A 25,594-nucleotide genomic window follows, 5' to 3' on the forward strand; every position below is an offset into this window, starting at 1 on the left:
CTAGTGATTTAAATCATGATTTAAATTGTGATTTAAATCAACTCGATTTAAATCAAATCCACCCTGGAAGTTATCAAGGGTCCTTCTCAGTATCTGGACACTGTAAATGTCTGGATGGGGAAGAACAGGTTCCAGTTCAACCCTGACAAGATTGAGTGCTTACGGCTTTTCTGTCCTCCATAAAACAGAATCTTATTATGTCCGTGTAACACTGCTACTTTGTGAACCGCACTGGGTTCCAATGTCCCAGGTATAATTCAAGCTAGTGATTATGATCTATAAAGCCCTACATGACTTTCTTCAAGACAGGTTGAATCATCCTCTCCCTTAAGGAAGCCACTACTATAGTAAGGACCCAACCAAAGGTCAGCTTCCATGACCACTTTCACGATCCCAGAGGATACCAGTTTAAATAACAGACTGTCAACCTGACAGCACAAAGAACCCTTGCCTCCTTCCTCAAGGCACAACGGTTCAAACTCATTCCAGATTGTATCGCAAGACTGGGCCCAAGGCACCTCAGCTTCACAAATGTCTCACTTAACAACAGAAAAGTTTTTTGTATATCCTTTTGTATCCTACAAAAAACTTTTTTTATAAAAGTTATCCCTGTATATCCCAGCCAGGGAATTTTGGGAGTTGAAATCCAACATTTTAAAACTGCCAAGTTTGAGAAACACTGCTCTAAATTCATGGCAGGTATAGTGGAAATTACTCTCCAGCCTAAAGCTCCAGGTATATTGGAACTACAACTCCCAGGAACCCCTTTGTTCGCACAGTCTGAAAGTTAAAGTTTAGTGCAGGGGTCTCCAACCTTGGCCGCTTTAAGACTTGTGGACTTTAGCTCCCAGAATTCCTCAGCCAGCTTTGCTGGGCGAGGAATTCTGGGAGCTGAAGTCCACAAGTCTTAAAGCGGCCAAGGTTGGAGACCCGTTTTAGTGGATGGCTACTGTAGTTTGGGAACCGATGTCGCGTTGCTGGCTTGTAAAGCTCCCAGAGCCAGGTTAATGGTAGCAAAGCCCTCTCTCTCTCCTCAGCCATCCATTCCACCCACCTTTCCCGGCCACTACATAATTGGCATGTTACGTAGAGACGCGCGAGGGAGGAAAAAAAAAAAAGATAAACGTTTCGGGCGGGAGTGAAGGCAAGGCTTGGTTTTTTGTTGCTGTTTTCTTTTTTTTGCCCCGTCTTCCCGCCGCTCACCTCGAATCTGCCTGTTCTGGGAAGGCAAGTCGTAGCAGCCGGGGCCTAGGTGGGGGCTCGTGCAGCCCACCGTCAGAGGGAAGGAGCGGGGAGTCCGGTCGTACATGCCGCCGGCTCGCGGGCGGCAGGCGCAGCCGTCGCCATGGCTACCGCGCGCCTCACGCGCCGCCGCTGCCAGGACAGCCCGAAAACGAGCCCCGCCCCCTCGAGACGGTTAGTTTCGCCCCGGGGGGGGTGGAGTGGGGGGGGAACCTGCCTTCGTGCCCCTTTTGGGGGGGAGATTAGTCGACGGCGATAGGCGGCCTCTCATGTCGCAGTACCTCATGGATGCTGCTGGAAGCGTACACCATCTTACTAACAAGGTAAAAGGCTTGCGGGTAGTCCTCGTCTTACCACAGATCCTTTAGTGACCGTTCGAAGTTACAGCGGCGCTGAAAGAAAGCGACTCGTGACTATTTTTCACACGTATGACCGTGGCAGCATCCCTATGATGGGTCACGTGATTTACATTCGGATGTTTGATACCTGGTTCGTATGTATGAGGAAAGTTGCAGTGTCCTGGGGTCGTGTGATCACCTTTGCCAAACCTTCTGATAGGCAGAAGGTTGGGGAAGCCAGATTCACTTAACAACCATGTTACTGACTTATGACTATTTTTCACACTTATGACTATTTTTCATACTTATGACCGTTGCAGCATCCCCAATGGTCAGGTGATTTATATTCAGATAGGTAGTGGTGGGTTGCCCCCGGTTCGCACTGGTTCTATAGAAACGGTAGTAAAACCGGCGGGAGGCTCCGCCCACCGACCCCACCGTCATCAAAATGCTTCTGCGCATGTGCAGAAGCGAGCGTGCGCGTGCGGCCCCGTTGCGAACCGGTAGTAAAGGTAAGTAGAACCCACCCCTGATTCAGATGCTTGACACCTGGTTCGTATTTTGATGACGGTTGCAGTGTTCTGGGGTCATGTGATCACCTTTTGCACCTTCTGACAAGTAGAGTCAGTGGGGAAGCTGGATTCACTTAACAACCATGTTACTGACTTATGACTATTTTTCACACTTATGACTGTGGCAGCATCCCCATGGTCACGTGATTTACATTCGGATGTTTGATACCTGGTTTGTATTTATGATGGTTGCGGTGACCTGGGGTTGTGTGATCGTTTTTTGCAAACTTCTGACAGGCAGAGTCAATGGGGAAGCCAGATTCACTAAACAACATTACTGACTTATGACTATTTTTCACACTTATGACTATTTTTCACACTTACAATCATTGCAGCATCCCCAATGGTCAGGTGATTTACATTCGGATGTTTGACACCTGGTTCATATTTTTATGACAGTTGCAGTGTCCTGGAGTCATGTGATCACCTTTTGCAACCTTCTGACAGGCAGAGTCAATGGGGAAGCCGGATTCACTTAACAGTGGTATTACTGACTTAACAACTGCAGTGATTCACTTAACAAATGTGGTAAGAAAAGTCATAAAATGGGGGGGAAACTCAGTTAACGAATTTCTCACTTAGAAACATAAATTTTGGGATCAAATGTCATAAATCAAGGACTACCTGTATCCTATGATTGTTGTGCCAAAAGAGTAATGGCCATTGGCCATTGGCCATTTCCCAGCTGCTGCAGTCAAGGCTTTAGAAGTCATGTCCTGTGACTGCTAGGCCTTGCCGGTGAGTTTGTAATGGGACAGTTTGCATTTTTAGTCTCACATGCTTGGTGAATTAGTGACCCTAGGCCTAGTCAGTATTGGATCACCAGCCAGAAGTACTTTGGTTAACAATTCACTTTGGGGTTAGAATGGTCCCGCTCTTGATTCAGAATAGTTTGGTTTCCTAGGTTCAAACCAGGGGGTGTTATTCAGCAGGTTCTGACAGGTTCTGGAGAACTGGTAGCGGAAACTTTGAGTAGTTCGGAGAACCAGCAAATACCACCTCTGGCTGGCCCCTGAGTGGGGTGGGAATGGAGTTTTTGCAATATCCTTCCCCCAGGAGTGGGGAGGGAATGGGGATTTTGCAGTATCCTTCCCCTGCAGTGGGGTGGGAATGGAGATTTTGCAGTATCCTTCCCCTGCCACGCCCACCAAACCACGCCCACAGAATCAGTAGTAAAAAAAATTGAATTCCATCACTGGTTCAAACAATATGTTGGGTTTAGAAATACCTGAGTGAGCATAATCTCTGTAAACAGATATACTGGCATTGCAGGCAGTTTGGCCATAAATTCAGCTTAACTTTTTTAATTTTGCATTTAAATTTTTATGTAATTAATTTAAATTTATTTTTCAAATTCAATAAAATCGTACACTTGTTTATTTAGAACTAAATCTCTCAGAATTTAATGGATGTGTTGCCAAATGTCTTGAGGATTATAGCTACAATTTATTTGTTTTGATCTAAAATTTGAACTTCTAGTGCTCAGTTATGACTCCACTTCATAAGGAATAGATCGATACTTTTCTTTAAATCTAAGCTGTTGAGAAAAAATAGACAGCTTTGACCTTCAGCATTTACTTTAAAAGCATATTTGCACAACTAAGCTGTGAAATGTTAAACTAAAAGCATGCTTTGGTGCACCTTTTCTTACACTGTCTCTCAAGAAAAGTGTCCAGTAAATTAAAATACATGACTTGATCATCTGTATTTGTCTTTGTAAATGAAAAATGTGCTATTCTAACCAAAAGGAAAATTTATTAGATTTTTTTTATTTAGTTTCCTATATTCTACCAGGAAACTAATTTATATGTATACTTCACTTTCTCCTTCCCACTCATTTTATTGTCACCCTGGGGAAGGGATCGGTACTGAACCAGTGAGTTTAATGGTCAAGCAGAGTTTTGAAAACAGGTCTCCCACAGACATTCTAACCACAATGCCATGCTGATTCTCTCACTGGTAATTAAATAGCAATCTTCAAAATAAGATTAGCCTTCATAAAAGCAGTAGGAAGATTGCCAGCTAGCTGCCTTTAGGGTCACTATTAAAAAAAAATCCACCATCTATTTGATGTCACTTTTTAATATAGTGGGGGGAAATCACTTCATTTAATATTATGAGCACAGTGGTAGGTGATATCTATTCCTATTGTTTTCAATCAATACTTAGAGCAATTAATTCTTCCCTGTTTCTTTGCAGTAATACTAGGGTGCCTGTGATGTAGTTTAATATATGAAGCCATAATTTAAAATGTTTTAAATACATAGTGTAATGATAAAGGAGGGGGGACTGTAAATCATTACACAGTGTGGCAAGAATGGACGCAAATATGAATTAAATGAAGTCTGAGCCTGCTTTTAATTAAATCTTGGGGTTGTTGTTGTTTTTAGTTCTATGACTTGAATTCATTCTGTGTATTTGGTTATCAACTAATCTTTCCTAAATTTCTGCTAATAAAACCAATAAATTTCCCCAAAGATACCTTAGCTTACCATAATTACCTCTGTGCTTGCATTCATAATTAAATAATCTATTTTACAACATGGCTTATTTTATGCTTGCATAACAAGACATTCAACATTTATCATCATGAACTGCTTCAAAAGTCATTATGATCCAGATGGCTAATCCACTGGTGTCCATTTCTGCTCTACAAGGCAAACAGAAAACATATTAAGCTATTTTAATAAAATGGGGAACGTCACCATGGAATCAGTCATTGCTTTCAAATTCTAAGCAGACTGATGAAGGATTTTACATACCCAACAAATTATAAACAGCCAAAAATAGTTAATTCTAGAAGTGACTGCCACCTCTCTTGCCTAAACCATGGTCTACCAGCCACAGTGGCTGGATCACATGAGATACTAGGGCAAAATCAAACCATACTATGGCATAGTATTTCATTCGACCATAATAGTAATATGGTTTATTTGATTTTAACTTAAGAGTATTCTGTGAAATTAGCTATTGATTGTTTATTGTGGTGTTTGGCTTACTATAATAGAAAACATTACCGGTATTTATCAACCATAGTAAAATAAGCAATAACTTTGCATAACATCTGAGTCATCTAGGTTTCACATATGGTATTGTATTAAATCATAATGTTTATGATGGTGTTTGGGTTAACATTTTATAATAAATCTATTGCGAACAAATTGTTGTGGTTTGTAATTTATGGTTGTGTCTTGAAATCAGTGACCAGCATGTTCAGTTGTAACTGTCCTATTCATAGTACCATAGACCAGTGGTCCCCAACCTTTTTATCGCCGCGGCCAGCTGAGCGCGCGCAGGGGTGGGGGCACGGCCCAGGAGCTTTTGCGCACAGCCCATTGCGCACGGCCCAGGAGCCTTTGTGCTGCAGCGTTCATGTCCCCCGGCCGCTGCGCGGCCTGGTGCCAGGTACTCCACGGCCCGGCACCGGTCCACGGACCGGGGGTTGGGGACCACTGCCGTAGACCACAAGGGACAGCATTGAATAATTAAAGGCAGGAAATTTTAAAAAGGAAGAATTTACTTTTGTTTTCTTCTAATGCTCAAAATATGTAGAGGCTGTCCAATAAAGGCTACTTTAGATGTTCCAATTGAAAGATCTATAATATAGATCTGTTATCATTACCCATTATTTTTAGGTGTCCATTATTTCTGTGCTTTGCTGCTCTTTCTAACAAAACTTGAGGCTCAAATGTTATTGCAGATTCACTATTACATTGCAGTATCCCTTCCTTAATACCTGGAACTTATTGCTGGGCTGATTTTGGAGTTTTCCTGGCTATTGGGGGTTTTCAATCGCCCTTCCTAGGCAGAAAGGTTGTTCTGGGAAGGGTAAGAATTCATGGCCTCTATGAAAACCATCAACTTATCCCATGAAATTTCAAACTTGACTCATACAATCAACCATATGTTAAGACTTAGTTTTCACCTCAGAGTTGTTAATATACAATCTGAAGATGAAGAATGTTTTAAGGAGTCTTCCTTCTGGAATGATATCCCTCATTCCCTGAGATCCATGTAACTCCCACCTTGGTGCAGTTCTGAAAGTCTTCAAAACCTTGGCTGCTTAGTTTTTTGAGGTGAGAGCTTGTATATGAGGTATAACTGTAAACCAGCAAGAGTTATTTTAGAATGAGCATCCTCCAAACCTAATCATCCTCATCATCATCCTTTGCCATAATCATTTCTTGGTCTGAATGAAACTGTTTGTCACTGATTATCTCTACAGGGTTCAAATGGCCAATCCTTAGTAACTCATGTACCCCGGTGGCTGTTGGGGATTCTCCCAGCAACCTGGCAGGAAATTATGCCAAGTATTTAGTCAAGATCTGAAATTCAGAAGCAATCAGAGTGTTGGCTATGATTGCCACTGACAGCCTATGCAAGTTTGGCTGATGTGCCAGCTGCAGACTTTCTAGAACAGGAGAACATGGCAACAGTTACTTACACCTTATCGCTGCTAAGATAGACTACTGTATTTTACTGCTGATATATTTGTGTTTGTTTTGTTTTATTGTGCTATGTGTTTATGTATTATGATATTGGAAACCTCCAGAAGCCATTTGAAGCGTAGCAGCCTGTAAACACTATAAATAAGTAAATATACCTATTAACACACACAACACACACACCCAACTTTTGACATGACACTCCTCTTCTGCCAGATTGGCATTCTTATAACATTTGGTTGATTTTGACTGATCTTGCAAGTTATTTGGATGGAAGAGTACTATCAAATATAAAGATTGGAAGTTGAAAAAAAACAACTTCCTCCTAAGGGAAAAAAAATATGTTTCTGTGGTTACAAAGAAAATTATATGAATATGTCACGAAGTCACCAGCAGTTGAGCTCAGCTTGGAATCTATTTCTTTTTATTCAGAATAGACCTTTCACTGCAAAATGAGTTTCATCAAGGAAGGGCGAGTCTGCACAGTATATCATATCCATGGACAGTAACTAGCAAAAAATAACAGTACTAATACATTATAATATAGTTGTAATAATCTAGGCATGATTCAGTTAGGTCTTCCCAGTCTTCTCCAATACCACCAAGAAAGTAGGAATGTTCCTGGTAAATTATATCTGGGTATATTATGTTCAAACCTGAAATAGTTTCATATGTAGTTATATAGTCTGAGCTTATGGTGGCTGCTTTTTTATCTTTACTTCAAGCTTTGAACATTTATTCATGATTGCTGTAAAATCAATGACAGATTTTGAAAATGTAAAGAAATGCCTATTTCCAAGGGAAGTTCTGCACTTGTGAAAAGTCACAGTATCATATTGACAATTGTGAATGAAGAGTAGGAGGCTCCAGTGACTCATTCTTTCGATTAAAAGGCAGTCTACATAGTAAAAATGTATGAAGACCTCCACCTCTTCAGTGAAAGTCTATAGAATCTGACATTTAAAATGCCTACACTGACTGCCTTTCCATTTGGCATATTTCTCTGCAGCTGAAAAGCATACAAGCTTTCTGTCCAGTTCTCATTATTGCCTTTAACCAAAATTTACTCAAAATACAAATGAGTAAATCAGAAGGCATCCACGTCAGGGGTGAAATCCAGCAGGTTCTGACAGGTTCTGGAGAACCGGTAGCGGAAAGTTTGAGTAGTTCAGAGAACTGGCAAATACCACCTCTGGCTAGCCCCAGAGTGGGGTGGGAATGGAGATTTTGCAGTATCCTTCCCCTGCCACGCCCACCAAGCCACACCCACAGAACCAGAAGTAAAAAAATTTGGATTTCACCACTGATCCACATCCTATTCTGCCAGATGTGAACCATAAAATTAAATACAAACATGTAGAATCAATGGTACACTATTGGCTATAGCAAAAGAATTTTTCCTCTTATAGTTTGGAGATCGTTTTTCTTCTCCTGCCATTGTCTCTTAAAACATCCATCTCTTCTTGAAGTTGCCTGATACAAATATACACTATTGGTCTGTATTATTTTGTAGGTTTTTTGTTGTTGCAAACTACACTTAAAACTAAAGTAAATAGCAGGAATATATACACTGCTCAAAAAAATAAAGGGAACACAAGCAGAAGACATCCGAGATCTAAATGAATAAAATAGCCTTATTAAATACTTTGTTCGTTACATACAGTAATTTTGTGTTCCCTTTAGTTGTTTGAGCAGTATGTAAAGAACAAAGTATTTAATAAGGCTATTTCATTCATTCAGATCTCGGATGTGTTCTGCTTGTGTTCCCTTTATTTTTTTGAGCAGTATATTTCTACTCACTAATGAAAGCATAAATAAAAGTTTTAGGAAGAAACTGATCTATCACTAATCATCAAGCAGATCATACTGGCCTTTGATCTATAAAGTGATCCAATTTAAGTTTAGGGAATTAGTAGATTCTCTAGAGGACAGTACTGCAGTACAGCTGAATCTATGCACAATCATGAACAGGTCTCTGAAGTCAATCCCTTTCAGCTCCACTCAGTGCTATAATACATTACTTCTAGGTTACATTAATAATAGATGAATATAATCTCCATTTCAAATCAAAACCCTTCCCTGAATAATCAGGAAAATTGGTTTGATAATGACTTCACTTAATTTTTTTTTCTTCAGAATTATCATTTCCATTAAAATAAGCTTTGTGAGGGGAATAGTCACAGACCTTCTAAGCATTATTGATAAAACATGCTATATACAATGGTAGACACCTCATTATATCTTCCTTTGACTTTCAGATTTAACATATACTTAGGAAGATACAACACGTGCCCTTTCAAATGTTGTTGAACTTGTTAAACCCAATATCTTTCACTATGGGCCCAGCAAAATGGCCACCTTAAAAGTTCTATCCTCCAATCTGAGCTATCAGAAACCTATACAAACATAAATTGCTCTATTAGTGCTGGTCTTGATTTTGCCTCCATAATTAGGCTGGAGAATGATGTTCTCTTTACTGTTTTAATGTTGAACAAATTGAAGAAGTTATTGATGATTTCCTGAGTTTGCTTCATTGTCCATTCAAGAATTAACTGTCAGGTATAAAAATTACCACCAGTTGCTCTTCACTGGTGTGGTGCAGATAAGTAAGTATTCCTGGAAACTTTAGAACCTATCAGGTTATCTGACAAACTGGTTGCAGGTGTGGAGATTTATTATTATTATTAATAATAATAAATGCCTTGATAGTACAGTGGTCTAATGCACCCTGTTATTAACCAGCTGCCTGCAATTACTGCAGGTTCGAATCTCACCAAGGCTCAAGGTTGACTCAGCCTTCCATCCTTTCTAAGGTAGGTAAATTGAGGACCCAGTTGTGGGGGCAATAAGCTGACTTTGTATAAATATACAAAAGGATGAAGGCTATTGCTTAGCGCATTGTAAGCCGCCCTGAGTCTCCGGAGAAGGGCAGCATATAAATCAAATTAATATATATATATATTATTAAATTTACATCTCACCATCACATTGACTTTGGACATCTTACAACATGATAAAACCATACTGTAAAATATTAAGTACAATAAATATATTAAAATCAGCAGAGAATTAGCTACAATGTGGGACTATAAAATGAGATAAATGTGGGATCTTTGATTTAATCCACTAACCACTTCCAGAATGGCACACACCGATCTAAGGCCCCAGACCAATAGGCAGAGGCAGGTCCTTAAAACCTCAAGAGCAGGGGTGTCAAACTCACGACAGCGGCACATGACGCATCAGAACTTTTTTTCCCCTCGCTAAACCGGGCATGGGCATGGCTTGCACATGACACATCCAGCCCTTGGGCCAGGAGTTTGACAGCCCTGGTCAAGAGGATGGTGGCAGAACTTACCTCCAGGACTGCAGTGTTCCAAAGGATGGGAGGCATAGCAGAAAAGGCTCTTCTGGACCCTGCCAGCTGGATTTCCTTGGTCCACAGGATGCCCTTCTGCTGGCACAAGTGGGGCAGGCCAGTCCCATTGGGGTGAGATAGTTGCTCTAGGAACCGGGACTCATGTTATAAAAGCTACCATTGACATTTAGTGACGTAATGAATAATGTGTTCATTAATTCCATAAATTAATTTAATCCATTCCAGCTTCAGAAGAAGTGCTGTGACAACAATTTCATAGTGCTGCTTCTGTGGCTGCAAAGCAGTGGGTTGCATTGGTGTCCCCCTTTTGACTTCGCCTCCACCTCTGAGGATCTATTCTTCCTCCAGAAGCCAAATACTTCAATCTTTTGGTTCTTCTCACACCCTTTCTGGTGAACCAAGTGGCTAGATTACTTTCCTCATCTTGACATGCCATAGATAGAAAGTTAATGTGCCAAAATTAAGAACCACCTGTTTCTATTTTTGGTATTCCTCCATTATCTAGTTTTGGAAGCACCGGCTGATACAAGAAAAGAAACCAGCCGTGCAAAGCAGACTGTAGTGAGAAGAACAACATTGGCAGATATGCGGCCTGCATCATCTAGATTATCACAATTATTTTTGGAAAGAGTGTATGTGTCAGGGTATGCAGATTTAATAGCTGTAAGCTGATGGAAGGTTGTAAGCGGAGGCAACCGGAAGCTGATGCAAGGGGATGAGGCAGCAGGGTTACTGCCACTTTAAGAAGCTGGGTAAGAAGCTGCCTATATAAGGGAAGCCATTAGAGTGCGTTTCCTTCTCCTCATGCCTTCTCCTCATGTTCTCTCTCATTGTGTATCTCATTGCTGTCCATGTGTCAGTAGCTGTATGATAAGGTATTTAACCACGTATAAGTCTGTAAATATTTAACTGTAGATAAAACGACTGTTATTTATCTAAAAGGCGCTGTGTGCTGTGTTTTGCTCCTGGGTTTATCTCATAATACTAGTTACGCTGCTAAAAAAAAAAATGACTATGTATTTTTATTTGTAGGTATGTTTCGCCCAAATTACTGTATCGTTCCACAGAATTCAGGCTAGAAATAACGGCTGTTGAGTTGCAACTAGATTTTGTTTTAATGACAAATTTCCTGACAATAAGATCTGTGCAGCAGTAGAATAGTCTACCTACAGCTCTAAGTTCCCCGTCTCTGGAGGTTTTTAAGAAGAGGCTATTTTTGAGGATGGTTTAATTGGATTTTCTGCACACTGCAGAGAGTTGGACTAGATGATCCTAGAGACTTCTTCCAATCCCACAATTCTAGGATATTGCCTTGGCACATCTATTACTGGGAGCAGCTGAATTTCTGGCTCCAACAAAACTGTAAAAAATCTACTCTTCTCTCTCCTTTTATTTCCTAAGTGGAGTAATAAAATGTTCTTTGCAACCTCTGTAAGAAATGTTCTTTATTTTGAAAGCTCGCCTAGAGAGACTATATCACATAGATATACAACTTTAAAGAAAGCTAGGAAGTCTTCATCTTTGAGAACAGATTATGAAACACAATAGCACTAATTCATACATGAAAAGAAATGACTCAGAGTTATCCAAATGCAAGCAGACAAAACCGAAGTCATAACATTCATATTATGTATTGTGATTTGAAAAACTAAAAAAGAATGTCTTTTGTATTCATGTGGCAGTTCATAACCTTAATTATGTTTCCAAAGCTTCTTGATAAGATATTGTTCTTTGAAATGGTCTTAATTAGGAAAGGTGGGTTTCCCCTCCCCACATTCTTACAGGTCTCAAGGATTACAGAGGGTTTTTACTATTATTAGTATAATTTTAAATCTTATAGATTTTTCTTTCAAGAAGGGATAGCTGTTCATTAAAAATGACATATTGCATATAATTCTCACAAACTTTTCCAAAATTTGTGTATCTTCAACAGGGCCCTGATAATCTAACACTGGTATTTTCACAGTACATTAGTCTCTAGCCATCATATTTGGACAGATTCAAAATACTCATTTTAAAGAACCAATAGGGGCAGTATTAGCGAACCTTTTCAGCACCGAGTGCAGGGGAGCGCCGGAAACTAGAAAAGCAGCCCCCCGGTGCACAGGAGCACCGGAAACCGGAAGCTCAGCTCGCTTAATAACTGCCTCACATAGCAGCAGTTCTGGTCCCAATTATGGTCATAAATCAAGGACTACCTGCAATCTTATTAAGCCTAGGAACTTCAATGCTCAGGAAGATAAATCTATCTCAGCATCTACTTCTGTCCTACTATCGCAGCACCATTGAGAGTGTCCTGACATACGACATTCTTGCATGGTATGGGAACAGCTCTGTAGCAGACAAAAAAGCTCTACAGAGAATCATTAAAACTGCCCAGAATATCATCAGTCTCCAGCTACCAGTCCTGGACAACATCTTCGAATCTCGTTGTTTGAGGAAGTTGCATAACATTCTCAGAGACTCTTCCCATCCTGCTTACAATCTTTTTGGACTGTTGCCTTCTGGCAGAAGATACAGAACAATTAAAACTCGGACCACATGTTTTCTGAATAGTTTTTATCCCAGAGCTATAATTGCACTCAACAATTAACTAAAAGGCCACCATCAGTGAGCTGTGGGACAGCATTGCTTGGTCTGTTGTGTGGATGTTTGTGTGGTTTAGGGGTGGGGAATTGTGGTGGGTGGAAGTGTGTTTGGGGATTGTTATGTGTGTTGGACCTGGTCTTTGGGTGTTAAGTGAATTTTGTTGTATGGGTATACTGTGTATACACGTACAATGACAATAAAATTATTATTATTATTATTATTATTATTATTATTATTATTCAATACAAAGTTTTCTGCTTCTTTTTGAATAAGTCTTTTTATCATAATGCAAAACTTATCGTGGGGATGTTTCCACGTTTTATTAAAGATGATGAAACCAGGTTTATTACTTGATTCATTTATTTATATAAAATATTTGTACTGCGACCCATTTTGAACACAATTCTGCGCAGCTCACAAGCTGACTGTCAGGCATTCCTAATGAACGGTCTATTCACTTTTTGCTGTCTGCTTTTTATTACATTCAGGTTGGCTACTGCTTTGAACTTTCTGTGCAGTTCTCCTTTTCAGTTAATTGATAGAAATTTGATATCAAGGATACAACAGAGACAAAAACAGTCAAAAACAAAAAAAAAATGTGAATTTTTTTTTCACAATGTTGAACTTTAGGAAGCCAATTTTCACAGCCATTAAAGAAGACATAAATCCATAAACACAGATTGCAGAAAATAGAGAAGAGTTTGGCTCTTTCCTGCCATCCTGTGGTCATCCAAATTTTTGCAGCTCAGATCAGCTAGTATGAATTAATCTCAGATACTTTATCATTCTTCTCTAGGTATACAACACAAAACTTTTATAGTTATGAAGTCCTCACCGTGGTACTTGGAAAAAAGGTAATCCTGTTTGCTGTTTGCTAATACTTGTAACATTTTATTTTTAAAGGGTCTAGGAATTACATAATTCTTGTAATACATGGATTTTACATATTTCATAGAAGTCTCCTGGGGCAATAAACACAGAAAGATTGCATAGCCAAACAAACAATAAATATCCATGACAAAGTACTCAAAGCATTTTAAATAGCAGATATCAACCACAATGATAACTTAGAATTCTTTTTTAGAGGAAAAAAAATTATTTATTGAGCAAGAAGTAGTGGCCTGTTTTACAGATACAGCTAAATTATTTACATATCACATTAAGCCAAAAGCAATCTATACTGTGGCTTAGCATGAAGAATGAATGCAGCCATTACTTACTTACAAACATCCTTTTAAGAAGATATTAATATCTTCTGAAGATGCTGGCATTTGACTCATGCTAAGAGCTACTGTAATTTTTCTAAGTTAGTACCTGATGTTGGACGCCAGTGAACACTTAATTTGAAAATCTTTTCTCTTTAAATTCAAGGAAACAACTATATATTTATCATATAGAGCTGCTATGAAATTTTGGCATGAGCACTATTAAACTTGATCTAATTATTCAAATTCATTCAGACTGCGGTGCTCTATGAGGGATTCAGAAATGAGAATGCAAGAAAGCAATGTTCCATGGCTCCAGGGAAATACATGGTTACATCAGGTTTTTTTGGTGATGAAACTTAGCTGGTTTAATCCATACAGCTATGTTATTCTCCCTGGTTGGACGTTTTTCTAATCAGTCTGGAAAAAGACATGTAGTTGGGCCTACCGTAGACAGTGGCAGATTCATCTTCAGTGAGAATGTAGTCCTGTCTGCATTCAAGGAGAGGGTGATCTATTCCATCCTCAAGAAACATTGCTTCATCCAGTGATATGGGGAAAAAAATTGTCCTTGGGGGAATCACTTGCAGCTTCAGAAGGTCCTGGAGGAAGCAAATTATCTGGACTCCTTTCAGTGAAGTTTTAAACCGGAATATAGTAAAGATGGCATTACTTGCACTTGTAGATTATTTCTGACAGGATTGGAATAGTGGTAGTATACCAGTGGTGGGTTGCCCCCAGTTCACACCGGTTCTGCACTTGCGCAGAAGAGTGTGCGCACGGCCCCGCTGCGAACCAGTAGTAAAGGTAAGTAGAACCCACCCCTGTAGTACACCTATTTTGTTCCTCCTTTATCTCGAAGTGACTTTTTATACTACCAAATGCTTAGATTGGCAGGCCCTTTTTCACTAATGTTATAGTGTGAATGAACGGCCATTCACTAAATGGTCAGCTGAGGAATTATTAGTCCATGACAAGTCCAAACTCCAAGCTGAGATACAGCATGATCACCTGGGATGATCCTAGCGACTTTCATGGCAGAAATGGGGGGGGTTGCAATTATAATGTATAAATAGTTAGAAAATATCATCTTTAGTATATTAATGTATGCAGACTCAAATGCAAGTTTGAAGTGGAATGCAGACTATCTAATCAAGGCACACAATATGTGCATGAATCAGTTTAATTAGCTTAATGTTAAAATAACTTTACAATTTGATTATGCTGGATGCATCCTGCAAAGAGTAAAAATAATGACCTCTGCTCATATTTCTCCAGAGAATGGTCTAAAAGCATATGATACAATTCTAGTACAAATATTTTTTTCATGCACATAAGAATCTTTATTTGCTTAATTATTATGTGATATATAATGTACCATGACAATCACTATAGTATCCATAGGTCTCTGCTACTCTGCTACTGTTCATAGTACGGCTACTATAAAGATGTGTTTATGGCCAAGCAATTGACAACCCAGTATTGTTTTCTGGGTTGTACATATTACGTGTGATATTATACAGCAAAATAAATAGTCATCCAATCATATTTCACTGAACAAAGAACATAACACATACCCACAATATTAAACACACATCACCAAAATATTAACTGACAGTTTGCTCTAATATCATCCCTAAATATTGCTTCTCAATGTTCTTAATTTTGGTTTTAAAAAAGCAAGTAGTGATTAAGAAGGATCTACTTCATATGCACCTGGTAGCTAATTGATTGACAGTCAAACTTTATAAATTAGCATAATTGCGCTTCAGACATTTATCAAAGTGGAATAAAACATGCACATTTCTGAACATTTTGCCTGAATATTCCATTCCAAAGTCTCATCCTAATACTTGGAAGGGTTTTTCAAATCAAAAAGATTATTTCATTCCTGCTACAACATTAAGTTTTTGTGTGGCCACTTTCTTTCGAGTTTTACCATAACTAACCTGGGGGGAAAATCCAGATTACTACTGGATACGTTTCTTGGTGCTTTCTAGTGGTTATTCTGATTTTTGCTAGCCATATATAGTAGTTCGGCTCCAAGGTAGTAGAGGAAGAACAAATCATTCAGTACTAGATGAACCAAAACCAGACCACTCACATGAAATAAAACTTAGTTGCTGCGAAGACACAATTGGAGTCATTGCAGAACAACTTGATGTATGGAAAAAAACAAAGGCAATTGAAAAAGAGGCTGCCAGAAGACTAGGCAGCTAGGTGCTATCATTGATAGTGCAAAAACATAAATTACAAGAACTCAAGCCATTACTGACAGATCCCTTTTGGGATGATATTCATTGGGTCATAAAGAGTCAAAAGCATTTGAATAACTGAACAACAGCTCCAGGCTAAGGGTTAGACGTTGACAGCTGATTCAGAGTGATGTTGATTTAGATTAGAAAACTGCAGAGTCTCTGAAATACCAGTTTTCAGACTGCTTTTCTATTTCTCTGCTGTCTTCCCATTAAGTGAATATTGGAATACCAGCTTCTAAACATCTTTCCACCACTTCATCACCTTGAATTAATTTCCCCAGCTTGCTGCCATATATGTTAGCCCCGAGTAGATCCCAAAAAGGGTTTATCTAATAGTAACAGGTTTTTTTTTCTCCAAGTCAAATATGGTAGCTCTAACCTGTAGGCGACATCAAAGAAATGAAGTGTTATAAAATTATGATTAAAACCAAACATCTCAAAAGTTAAAACTCCCCTTCCTATCCAAAATACTGAAATCCTACTTCTAATTGAAACCATAAGCAGAACCGCCAGATACAGATAGTCCTCAACTTACGATCACAGTTGAGCCCAAATGCGAAACATTTGTTAAGTGAGTTTTGACCCATTTTTACGACTTTTCTTGCCACGGTTGTTAAGTGAATCACCGCAGTTGGTAAATTAGTGACACGTTTTTTAGGTGAGAGTGGTTTCCCCATTGACTTTGTCAGAAGGTCACAAAAGGTGATCACATGACCTCTGGACACTGCGACCGTCATATATATGAGCCAATTGCCAAGCGCCTGAGTTTTGACCATGGGGATGCTGCAAAAGTCGTAAGTGTAAAAACTTTTTTCACTTTCACTTTTTTTCATTGTCGTCGTAACTTTGAATGGTCAATAAATGAACTGTGGTAAGTTGAGAACTACCTGTGCATTCAGAGGAAAGTTTAAATGAATGAATGGAATCTTTACAGATTCTTTAAAAGCTGGCATTATTAGAGTCATTTTAATACCGGATAGATTTCTAGTTGCATTTTTTTTTCTACAAAGGAAAGCTATATGTATTTAAATAAATATAGTAATATGACACAATTCTGAATCAAGAAAACAAAACAGAGTAGCACCTTGCTGTTAATTAAGTAAAACAGGTTTTTAAAACGGCTGCTTGTATTGTTCAGTATAAGATTTAGTGTTGCTGCAGCACTCTTAAGTGGATAAATACCAGGCGTTATTAATTCAAACCTTCATGCAAGCACTTTAGAATTTATTTGTTAAAAAGCAATAATTCAACTAATAACTGTTATAACGTGTGGAAGACAGATATTGGGGGAAATTAAAAATGACTGGGGAACTTCAAGGCAGGTATTTTTATTGCATGTTTGCTCTTGCGATTGTATTTGTCACAGCCAACATTTCTACGAAGCTGGGGGAGAATTATTCAACTTCTACTATCTCTATTGCCTTGTTCCTGCTTGTTTGAAGTTGTTTATAATATACACTATTATACAATGTGTAATATGTAGCATTGAATCGCCATACAATTATGTTTAAAACTCTCCTAGATTTTGTAGACTTTTCTGCACAAATTGATGTCATCAAAACTCAATGTCACCGTTAGAGATTACATTTACCTCTTAAATATTACCTCAGCCTAGTAGGGTAAGAGGTTGTGTGCCAATAGAGAAAAATATAGAAGCATGCAATATAGATAAGATTTTAAAGTCAGCAATTGAACCCATACATTATATAGCTACAGTAGCTCAGCTATTGTGTGCTAAACCATATCATGGTTTGGTTGGGTTTGGCTTAGTACCTTGTGGGAATTCTGAGCTGAACATCCAAAGGTTTTAGCTTCTCCAATGAGATACATGGAATCCCCGTATGAATCTTTCCACTTCATGGAAAGATTTTGAGGATCACCACAGGAGTCAGAGATTGGCAAATTGGCACATGCAGACACTATGGTACATATGACTGTAATAGGACCTCAGTATTTAAAAAAACCAGTATTTGTTTTAAACCATCGTCAGCTCCTAGGGGTAGCAGCATCTGTGTCAAGATCTGTGTGGATAAAGCCAAACAACTACTAGCATTACAAAAGATGAACAAGATCCTTGTTGGCATTGTGTGCAAGCCAAATGTCAACAAGGAAAGGCTTAGAAACTCTAGAGTTGCACTTCTCTCAAGTCTACCAAGCTGCAAGTAGGTACCACCTGCTCAGATTGCTATTAACAACCAGCAAAGGATCCAAAAAGATGAACCTAAAAAAGATGCAAGGTGACACCTTCAGATGGATTTACAGAGTCTGTTGAAACCATCACTTTGTAGTCATTTGTTGATTTTCTAAGATTTTGGCCTTTTTAAGTATTTTTTAGTGATTTATTTTAATTGGAAGCATCCATCATAAATTATCGACTGGACTCAAACAGACTGGGAATCAATAGCATACATAGCATGTGTATGTGGCAGAGGGCTGCAACAGAAGTCAGGAACAGCTAAAAAAGCAAGGACCATTATAACTCATATAGATCAAATAGCTATGGGAAAAGTCATTAAGAAGCCTCTTCAGTGGGCCCTTTTAGTTTCCTGTGACCTGCACATAAGCAAAATTAATTAAATTGTACTTTTTGCACATGTCAAGTTTGAACTGCTTCTGAACCATTTGACACTTATTACTATTCAACTTGCCAATGAACTGCAGAGAAGGAATGCAAACAATCCAAGAACAGACCATGTAACCCATCAAGGTCACTACTGCAGGTGTCCAACAAAGAAATGAACTATTCTCAAACCAGAAACTGATTCATAATTGGACAGTGTGATGACTATGGGTGGGAAGGAGGGGAAACTAATGTTTAACTGTGTAGCTTTGCGCAGGAAAACCTCAGAGCTGGTTTTATTTCTTCAGTGCCAAAATGGTGTATCCAATAAAGTTTTACCTTGGGGATTATAAAATTCCCGAGAATGTTTACTTTTCTTGGGCTCACTAGTCGGACTGTCGACAACTGTACAGATAGCTGAAGAGCAAAAATTCAAGTAGTGATATGTGAGATAATAGGATACCTCTCCTGCGAAAAAGTAGAAGTTGAGAATATGCAGTGGCTTTCAGACAGTACATCAGACTTCTCCAAATAATTATCTTTCAAAATTGTTGGACCACCATCATCTCTATCCATGCTGACAGGTTACCAGGAATGCATTTTTCAATTTTTCGCTCTTCCCTGATAGTCACTAATGCTCAATTCACAACAGACACCTGTAAGATCATCCAGGCATCTCAGTTAATATATAAAAGCTGTCCCTATTAGACCTGTGTCATCACAGAAACAAGTGACAAATGCAATAAACTGCTAGTGTGGATATCTAATGAACTGTTCATCATGACCTCATTATAGGGTTCTTTAAAGCATTCCTTGAGATTGCGACTATCCCTGAAAAGTATTCAGAAATTGCCATAGATAGCAAAAAATGAGGTAGCTGGATTGCTGAAGGGTGCAAGGCATTGGATCATACTGTATGATGCACAGTATTACGCTATCAGTTGCCTATGGACCGAATTTAAGGTGCTGATACTATTTTTAAAGCTCCAAATGGTTTGGAGACTAATAGCCTTCTCATTATATACTTGCATATCTATTTAGATCAATGTGAGATGCCTTCAAAGCAGGGGTGAAATCCAGCAGGTTCTAAAAGGTTCTAGAGAACCGGTAGCGGAAATTTTGAGTAGTTCGGAGAACTGGCAAATAACAGCTCTGGCTGGCCCCAGAGTGGGGTGGGAATGGAGATTTTGCAATATCCTTCCCCCAGGAGGGGAGGGAATGGAGATTTTGCAGTATCGTTTCCCTGCCATGCCCACCAAGCCACACCCACAGAACCAGTAGAGAAAAATTTTGGATTTCATCCCTGCTTCAAACGATGCCTCTGTTGCCAAAAGCTCAGCTATTAAGTATATAGGAATTGGCTTCTCCCCTGTGATTTCCTGTCTATGGTATTTTTTCTGTAGAAACTCTACATGCCTGGGAATTAGGAAACAGACTAAAAATGCATCTTTGTTTTCCAAACTGTTAATTTTAATGGCTGATTTTAATGCAGTTTTATTTTGAATGTTTTATTGTTATAAAGTTGGAACAAACATAAAAATCCAATAGTAAATCAAATAAAATATTAATGATATACTTTCCCATATGTTTTTCTTAATCAATATAAGTTTGACTTTGCAATGTGACATCAATAGATTAGAATATGTTGCATTACATTGTTGTCCATAAGTTAAAAACATATGTATAATGTAACTAGGGATCTGGCCAACAGAGCAAGTTAAACTTGGGATGCCAGAACTCAGCAATTAATTATCCTTAACTTATTCATTTCTCTTAACTGCACTTCAGTAAATCACTATCTTGTCAGTTACAATTTTAAGATATTATTACTGAATAAAGCTTTGGAGATGTTTGCTATGTCAGCAGAATTATTATTTAATTCCAAAAGGATATTCCAAGCTGTCCTTTTTTCTTGTAAAATACCAGTGATAACTGCATGCATTTTACATAAATCAGCATAATCTATTGTGCACATATCAAACTGTCTTGAAGGGAGAAAAAAATACATATCTGCTATGTTTACTGGCAAAAGTGGATACAACCTACAGCATGGGAATTGCCAAAGTGAATTGAAGGATATATCTGCTACAGATTTAATGAATCAATAAATAATTTCTTCTCCCGGGGCCATCCTATATGCTTCAAGGGAGGATGGTTTCAAGCATTGTTTTTCTACAACGTTTGTTGAAGGAATCATGTAGTTTGGTGGGTACAAATTTATTGAAACATGGAAAGCTCAATATACAGTACATGATACTTTGAGCCACATCTAGCTAGTTTGGAATATTGGTTAAGACACGAAGCTAGAAAACGGGAGACTGAGTTCAAGTCCTGTTTTAGCCTTTAAAGCCAGCTGGGTGACTTTGGGTCAGTCACTGTCTCTCAGCCCAATCCACTTCACAGGGTGGTTGTTCTGGAAAATAGCAGGAAAATAGCAGCAGGAAGGAGTATCGTGTGTGTTTTCCGCCTCAAGTTATTTGTAAAAATATAAATAAATAAACCCCCAACCACTTTGTGAAAATGGCCATTGTGTTGTGATGGCATAATATTTGTGGAGAAAAAGTATATTTGTGTAAAGAGAGCAAGAGCGAGAGAGAATTGGGCCATTTTCACATTAGCTAATATTTACAGTGTCTTACAGAATCAGCCATCTATGGTTGAGGCAGCGTATCACTAATTATGACTGGCATTACATTGTCATAGCAATAGTTGGGTGGTACTATAAGATATTACAGATGACTAATAGGGAAAAGACAGGAGATAGAGAAGAAAGTGATGAAATTATGACTGAGGAGATTGGTTGAGAGAAAGGTGATGTATGAGTCAAGAATTAATTGAACAGGATTAACTTGGATAATTTTCCTGGAGAAACTAATTTCCAGGTGATCTCCAGGTAATAAATTGATTTCAAAAGACTATACATTGAAGTCCTTTGAGAAAAGGATGGCCTTTTATGAGGTGGATTTTCTAGCTTAAGCAACACATTTGGTTCCAATTAATAGTTTGTATTCTATTGAGAGTCAATCAACTTCATCCATTTGCTTTCTATGAAACACTTGTTTCCAATGTTTTTCAACTGTCTATGGCTATGTTTGAATGATGTGCAGTCTTCCTTTCTCCTTCCTTATCATCATAGTATCAAGCCTAGCTGGACTTCTGTCCCACATGTCACTTTTTTCTGCACACTCCCAGATCATATCTTTATATTTTTCTAGCTCCTAGGTTTCATTTCTATATCTTTACTTTTGGGGAAAAGAGGCCCTTCAGTTTTTAGATCTTTAATTTGACTGTCTACTTTATCAGCTTATTTTGTTATTATGGTCTATGGCAGGGCTGTCAAACTCCTGGCCAATGGGCTGGCCATGTCACACACTGGCCATGCCCATGCCCGTTTTAGCGAAGGGGAAAAAAGTCCCCATACATCATGTGATGATGCCGTGACGACGTGAGTTTGACATCCCTGGTCTATGGTCTCTATTTACTCAATGTTCTTCTCCATAAGTCTTACATGTAGTCCTCAACTTGCAACAGTTCGCTTAGTGACTGTTCAAAGTTACAACGGTACTGTGACCTATTTTTCACACTTATGACCATCCCCATGGTCACATGTTTTACATTTCAGTTGCTTGAAAGCTGACTCGCATTTATAATAGTTGCAGTGTCCCGAGGTCATGTGATCACCTTTTGCAACTCAATGGGGAAACCAGATTCACTCCACAACCATATTACTAATTTTAACAATTCTCTTAACAAAATGTGGCAAGAAAAGTCATAAAGTGGGGCAAAACTCACTTAACAAATTTCTCACTTAGCAACATAAATTTTGGGCTCAATTGTTGTGGAGTTGGGATCGTAGAAACACCCAGGAGCATAGAAGAGTTCAGAGGCAGATGCATAAATAAATGTCTTAAACGTATTTATTCATATGATAAAGCATATTAACTATGTACAACAGAGATCAAGTCTCATGAGGAACAAACATGAAAAGAGAGAGATGGAGAGAGCAAGGTAGAAAAGGTTGGAGGGGGGTTTATACTCAGGGTAAGCCCCTCCTTTCCACATAGGGGTGGAGACACTCTCTGCCTCCACTGGTGTCTGTATGACACATGTGCCAATGGCTTGCAAATACTTGACAATTGTGGTCATAAATTGAGGATTACCTGGGGTTTTTTTTGTTGTTGTTGCTTTAAACAACAGCACCCTTCTAGTCTACAGTTGCAGAACCTTGATATCAAAATTTTAACTTTATTAATAACTCAAAAACTTTCTTGCAACCATTGGGGTGCATAATTACCAGTTATGGTAAATTTTTAAGATTCTTAAATATACAACTTGCAAAATAGAGTTAAACGTTTGAATTAATCAGAAAGAATCGTTCCAGTGATCCTGACCTTCCAGCATTTGTCATCTTTTATGCTACTAAAGCCTGCAAGCATTGTTATATCAATAGTACTAAAGCAGACTCCTAACAGTGCCAAACTCAGCAAGAAGAGTCAGCACTATAGGCTTTGATCTAACTCTTTTGATTTTTCCCTAGAAAGTAAGAAAGGCAAACACTGCTCCTGCCAGCAATTTTCCATTGCCTAAAGACAAACATATGAAAACCTGCTGATGTCAGCTCTGATCGTCTTGCCACCAACCAAATGGTAAGTTATCGAGGGACAAATGCAAATATTCATAGTCACACTTGCATCCCTCATAATGTAACTAGACACTGCTGCTCATTTTTGGTAATAACACTTTATTTTTAGCTGTAGTAGCATGTCTTATAGCTGCTTTGGTCTTTGTGTTTTCTGACTTCCTTTCCTCGAATCCAGATATAGAGCTTTTTTCATTATTGAGGGAAAGGTTGGGAAGAGATGCAGGAGGCTGACTTGTCCCGGGTTAGATGATGGACATCTGCAGCAAACCAAGATCATGTCAAAATGATGGCATGCCCATGTAGACATCACTACACAATTCCCATCATAGTGTACGTGTGTCCGATGAAAGCATGAGTATGTATGTGTGTGATGGCATTGTGAGACATGTGTCACCTCATACAGATACCAATGATTTTGTTAAGTACAAAATATTGAATCAGTTATAATTAGTTGCATTCTCTTAACGCACTTAAGTGAAATCAACAAATTAAGACCTTTTTAAAATTCTAAAAGGATCAGAAATAGAATGCTCATGTTTCCAACACAAGCTGCATGGACACTGACAATCTCATGCAATATACCAGAGGTGGGTTTCAGCAGGTTCTGACCAGTTCTGGAGAACCGGTAGCGGAAATTTTGAGTAGTTCGGAGAACCAGTAGTAAAAATTCTGACTGGCCCCACCCCCATCTATTTTCTGCCTCCCAAGTCCCAGCTGATCGGGAGGAAATGGGGATTTTGCAGTAACTTTCCCCTGGAGTGGGGTGGGAATGGAGATTTTACAGTATCCTTCCCCTGCCACGCCCACCAAGCCATACCCACCAAGCTACGCCACGCCCACCAAGCCACGCCCACAGAACCAGTAGTAAAAGAATTTGAAACCCACCACTGCAACATACTGTATGTGACCAAAATGTAGCTAGCTAGTTTGTGGCTTAGTGTTTTATATAAATTTGACAAGTGTGACTAGTTTATACTTTTTGTTCGTTTGTTAGATTCATATCCCATCATTTCTCCAAGAGTTGAAGATGGTATATTCTCTTATGATCTTTACTACAACTGCTACTCTGTGAATTGGGTTGAGCTGAAACTACTACTTTGAGAATTGGGTTGTCTTAGCAACGAATCCAAAATCACCTAGTGAATTTCCATGGTTAAAGGTAGATTTAAGTCTAGTCCAACACTTTAACTACAGTTCAATGAATTTATCAGTAAATCAGGCTGTCTAATCCAACATTCTGTGCCACAAAGCAGCCAGCTATCTCTAGTCAGTTCCTGGCTACAGGCAACAGATCAATTACGAACGAAGGTGAATATACGTGTCCCAGGATGTTGCAGGATCCAATCTGGCAAACCTCTGATCCCGGTGACCGACCCAGATTGGATCCTGCAATAGATCAATTGTCTTCCTCCATTTCTAGTCCTCAGCAACTGGTGTTCAAGGTAATCAGCCTATGATCTACAGATAGCAAACAAGTCAGCAAGATGAGCAATCATTGTTACTCCAATCCTTATGTGTTTGTCCACTATCATGTCTTCCATTAGCTATCTTTTTAAAAAATAAACTCAGAAAATTGGATTAACTCAATAGTGTTTAGTTCAATTCACCATTGTTTTCCAAATACAGCAACTTCATTCTCAGTACAATGTAGTAGGAACAAAGCCTGTGAGCGGAGTCAAGAGAGGAATCAGTCTGGAGTTGTTATGTTGCCACAACTGATCCAAGTTTCCCCCCCCCCCCTTGAATTCCATTGACTCTTATCTAGGACCAATTTAATGCTGATTGTTACTTGAGTAAAGGTGTAGCCCTGATTCTTCATGTCTGATAGTATGCCACTGTAATTTGCCTATACCAGGTCCTCAGGAAGGAATCAATAGGTGGATAAAAATGCCAGATGTGGTGCAAAGATCTGGTTGGCTTTGTAATAATGATTATGCTTTTTTTGATAAAATCATATATTTTCATTTATAATTGCTGTGTGCTTTCGTTCTGATCATATGTGCTACCATTTTAATCTCAGTTTATCCCTTTATCCCCATGACCTTGATTATTTTCAATTATTTGGTACTCATTTAACATTATTCTGTCTTGTTCTTTCCTTACTAATCATAGCTTTGTTGAGTCAGGAAGGATGTATGGTTTCTTAGAAAACAGAATTTCTCATTCAGCCACGTTTGCATGACTTAGCTGAATGGGAGCCTCCTTTGAGAAGGATATATATCCATCCAGAAAGAATTATTTATACAAGATCCAAGCACACCTTGCTGATTAAACTGAAAGGCTCAGACTCTGGTGCCTCAGAGTCTCTTGCATTCAAGCTGAAAGGATTTCTTTCCTTCCCTGTGAATACTATATGAAATTACT

The 25,594-nt window shown here is 38.8% G+C and overlaps 1 protein-coding gene and 1 long non-coding RNA gene across 2 annotated transcripts in view; one reads left to right on the forward strand and one right to left on the reverse strand.

Annotated features, from left to right (window-relative positions):
* STPG2 (sperm tail PG-rich repeat containing 2) overlaps nt 1-1,378 on the reverse strand; it is a 181,474-nt gene extending 180,096 nt beyond the window's left edge. Inside the window, exon 1 of the mRNA XM_087875365.1 lies at nt 1,204-1,378. Coding sequence (XP_087731491.1) covers nt 1,204-1,309 — 106 coding nt within the window. The 5' untranslated portion in view covers nt 1,310-1,378. The remainder of the gene's footprint in view (nt 1-1,203) is intronic.
* Nucleotides 1,379-1,489: 111 nt separating this feature from the next.
* The window catches only part of LOC117678971 (uncharacterized), a 29,173-nt gene continuing 5,068 nt past the window's right edge, over nt 1,490-25,594 (forward strand). Inside the window, exons 1-3 of the long non-coding RNA XR_015729270.1 lie at nt 1,490-1,565; nt 2,552-2,680; nt 23,126-23,234. This is a non-coding gene — a long non-coding RNA (uncharacterized LOC117678971). The remainder of the gene's footprint in view (nt 1,566-2,551; nt 2,681-23,125; nt 23,235-25,594) is intronic.

The sequence above is a fragment of the Pantherophis guttatus genome, chromosome 8 (assembly GCF_059756535.1).
Source record: "Pantherophis guttatus breed Tessera chromosome 8, ASM5975653v1, whole genome shotgun sequence".
Lineage (NCBI taxonomy): Eukaryota > Metazoa > Chordata > Lepidosauria > Squamata > Colubridae > Pantherophis > Pantherophis guttatus.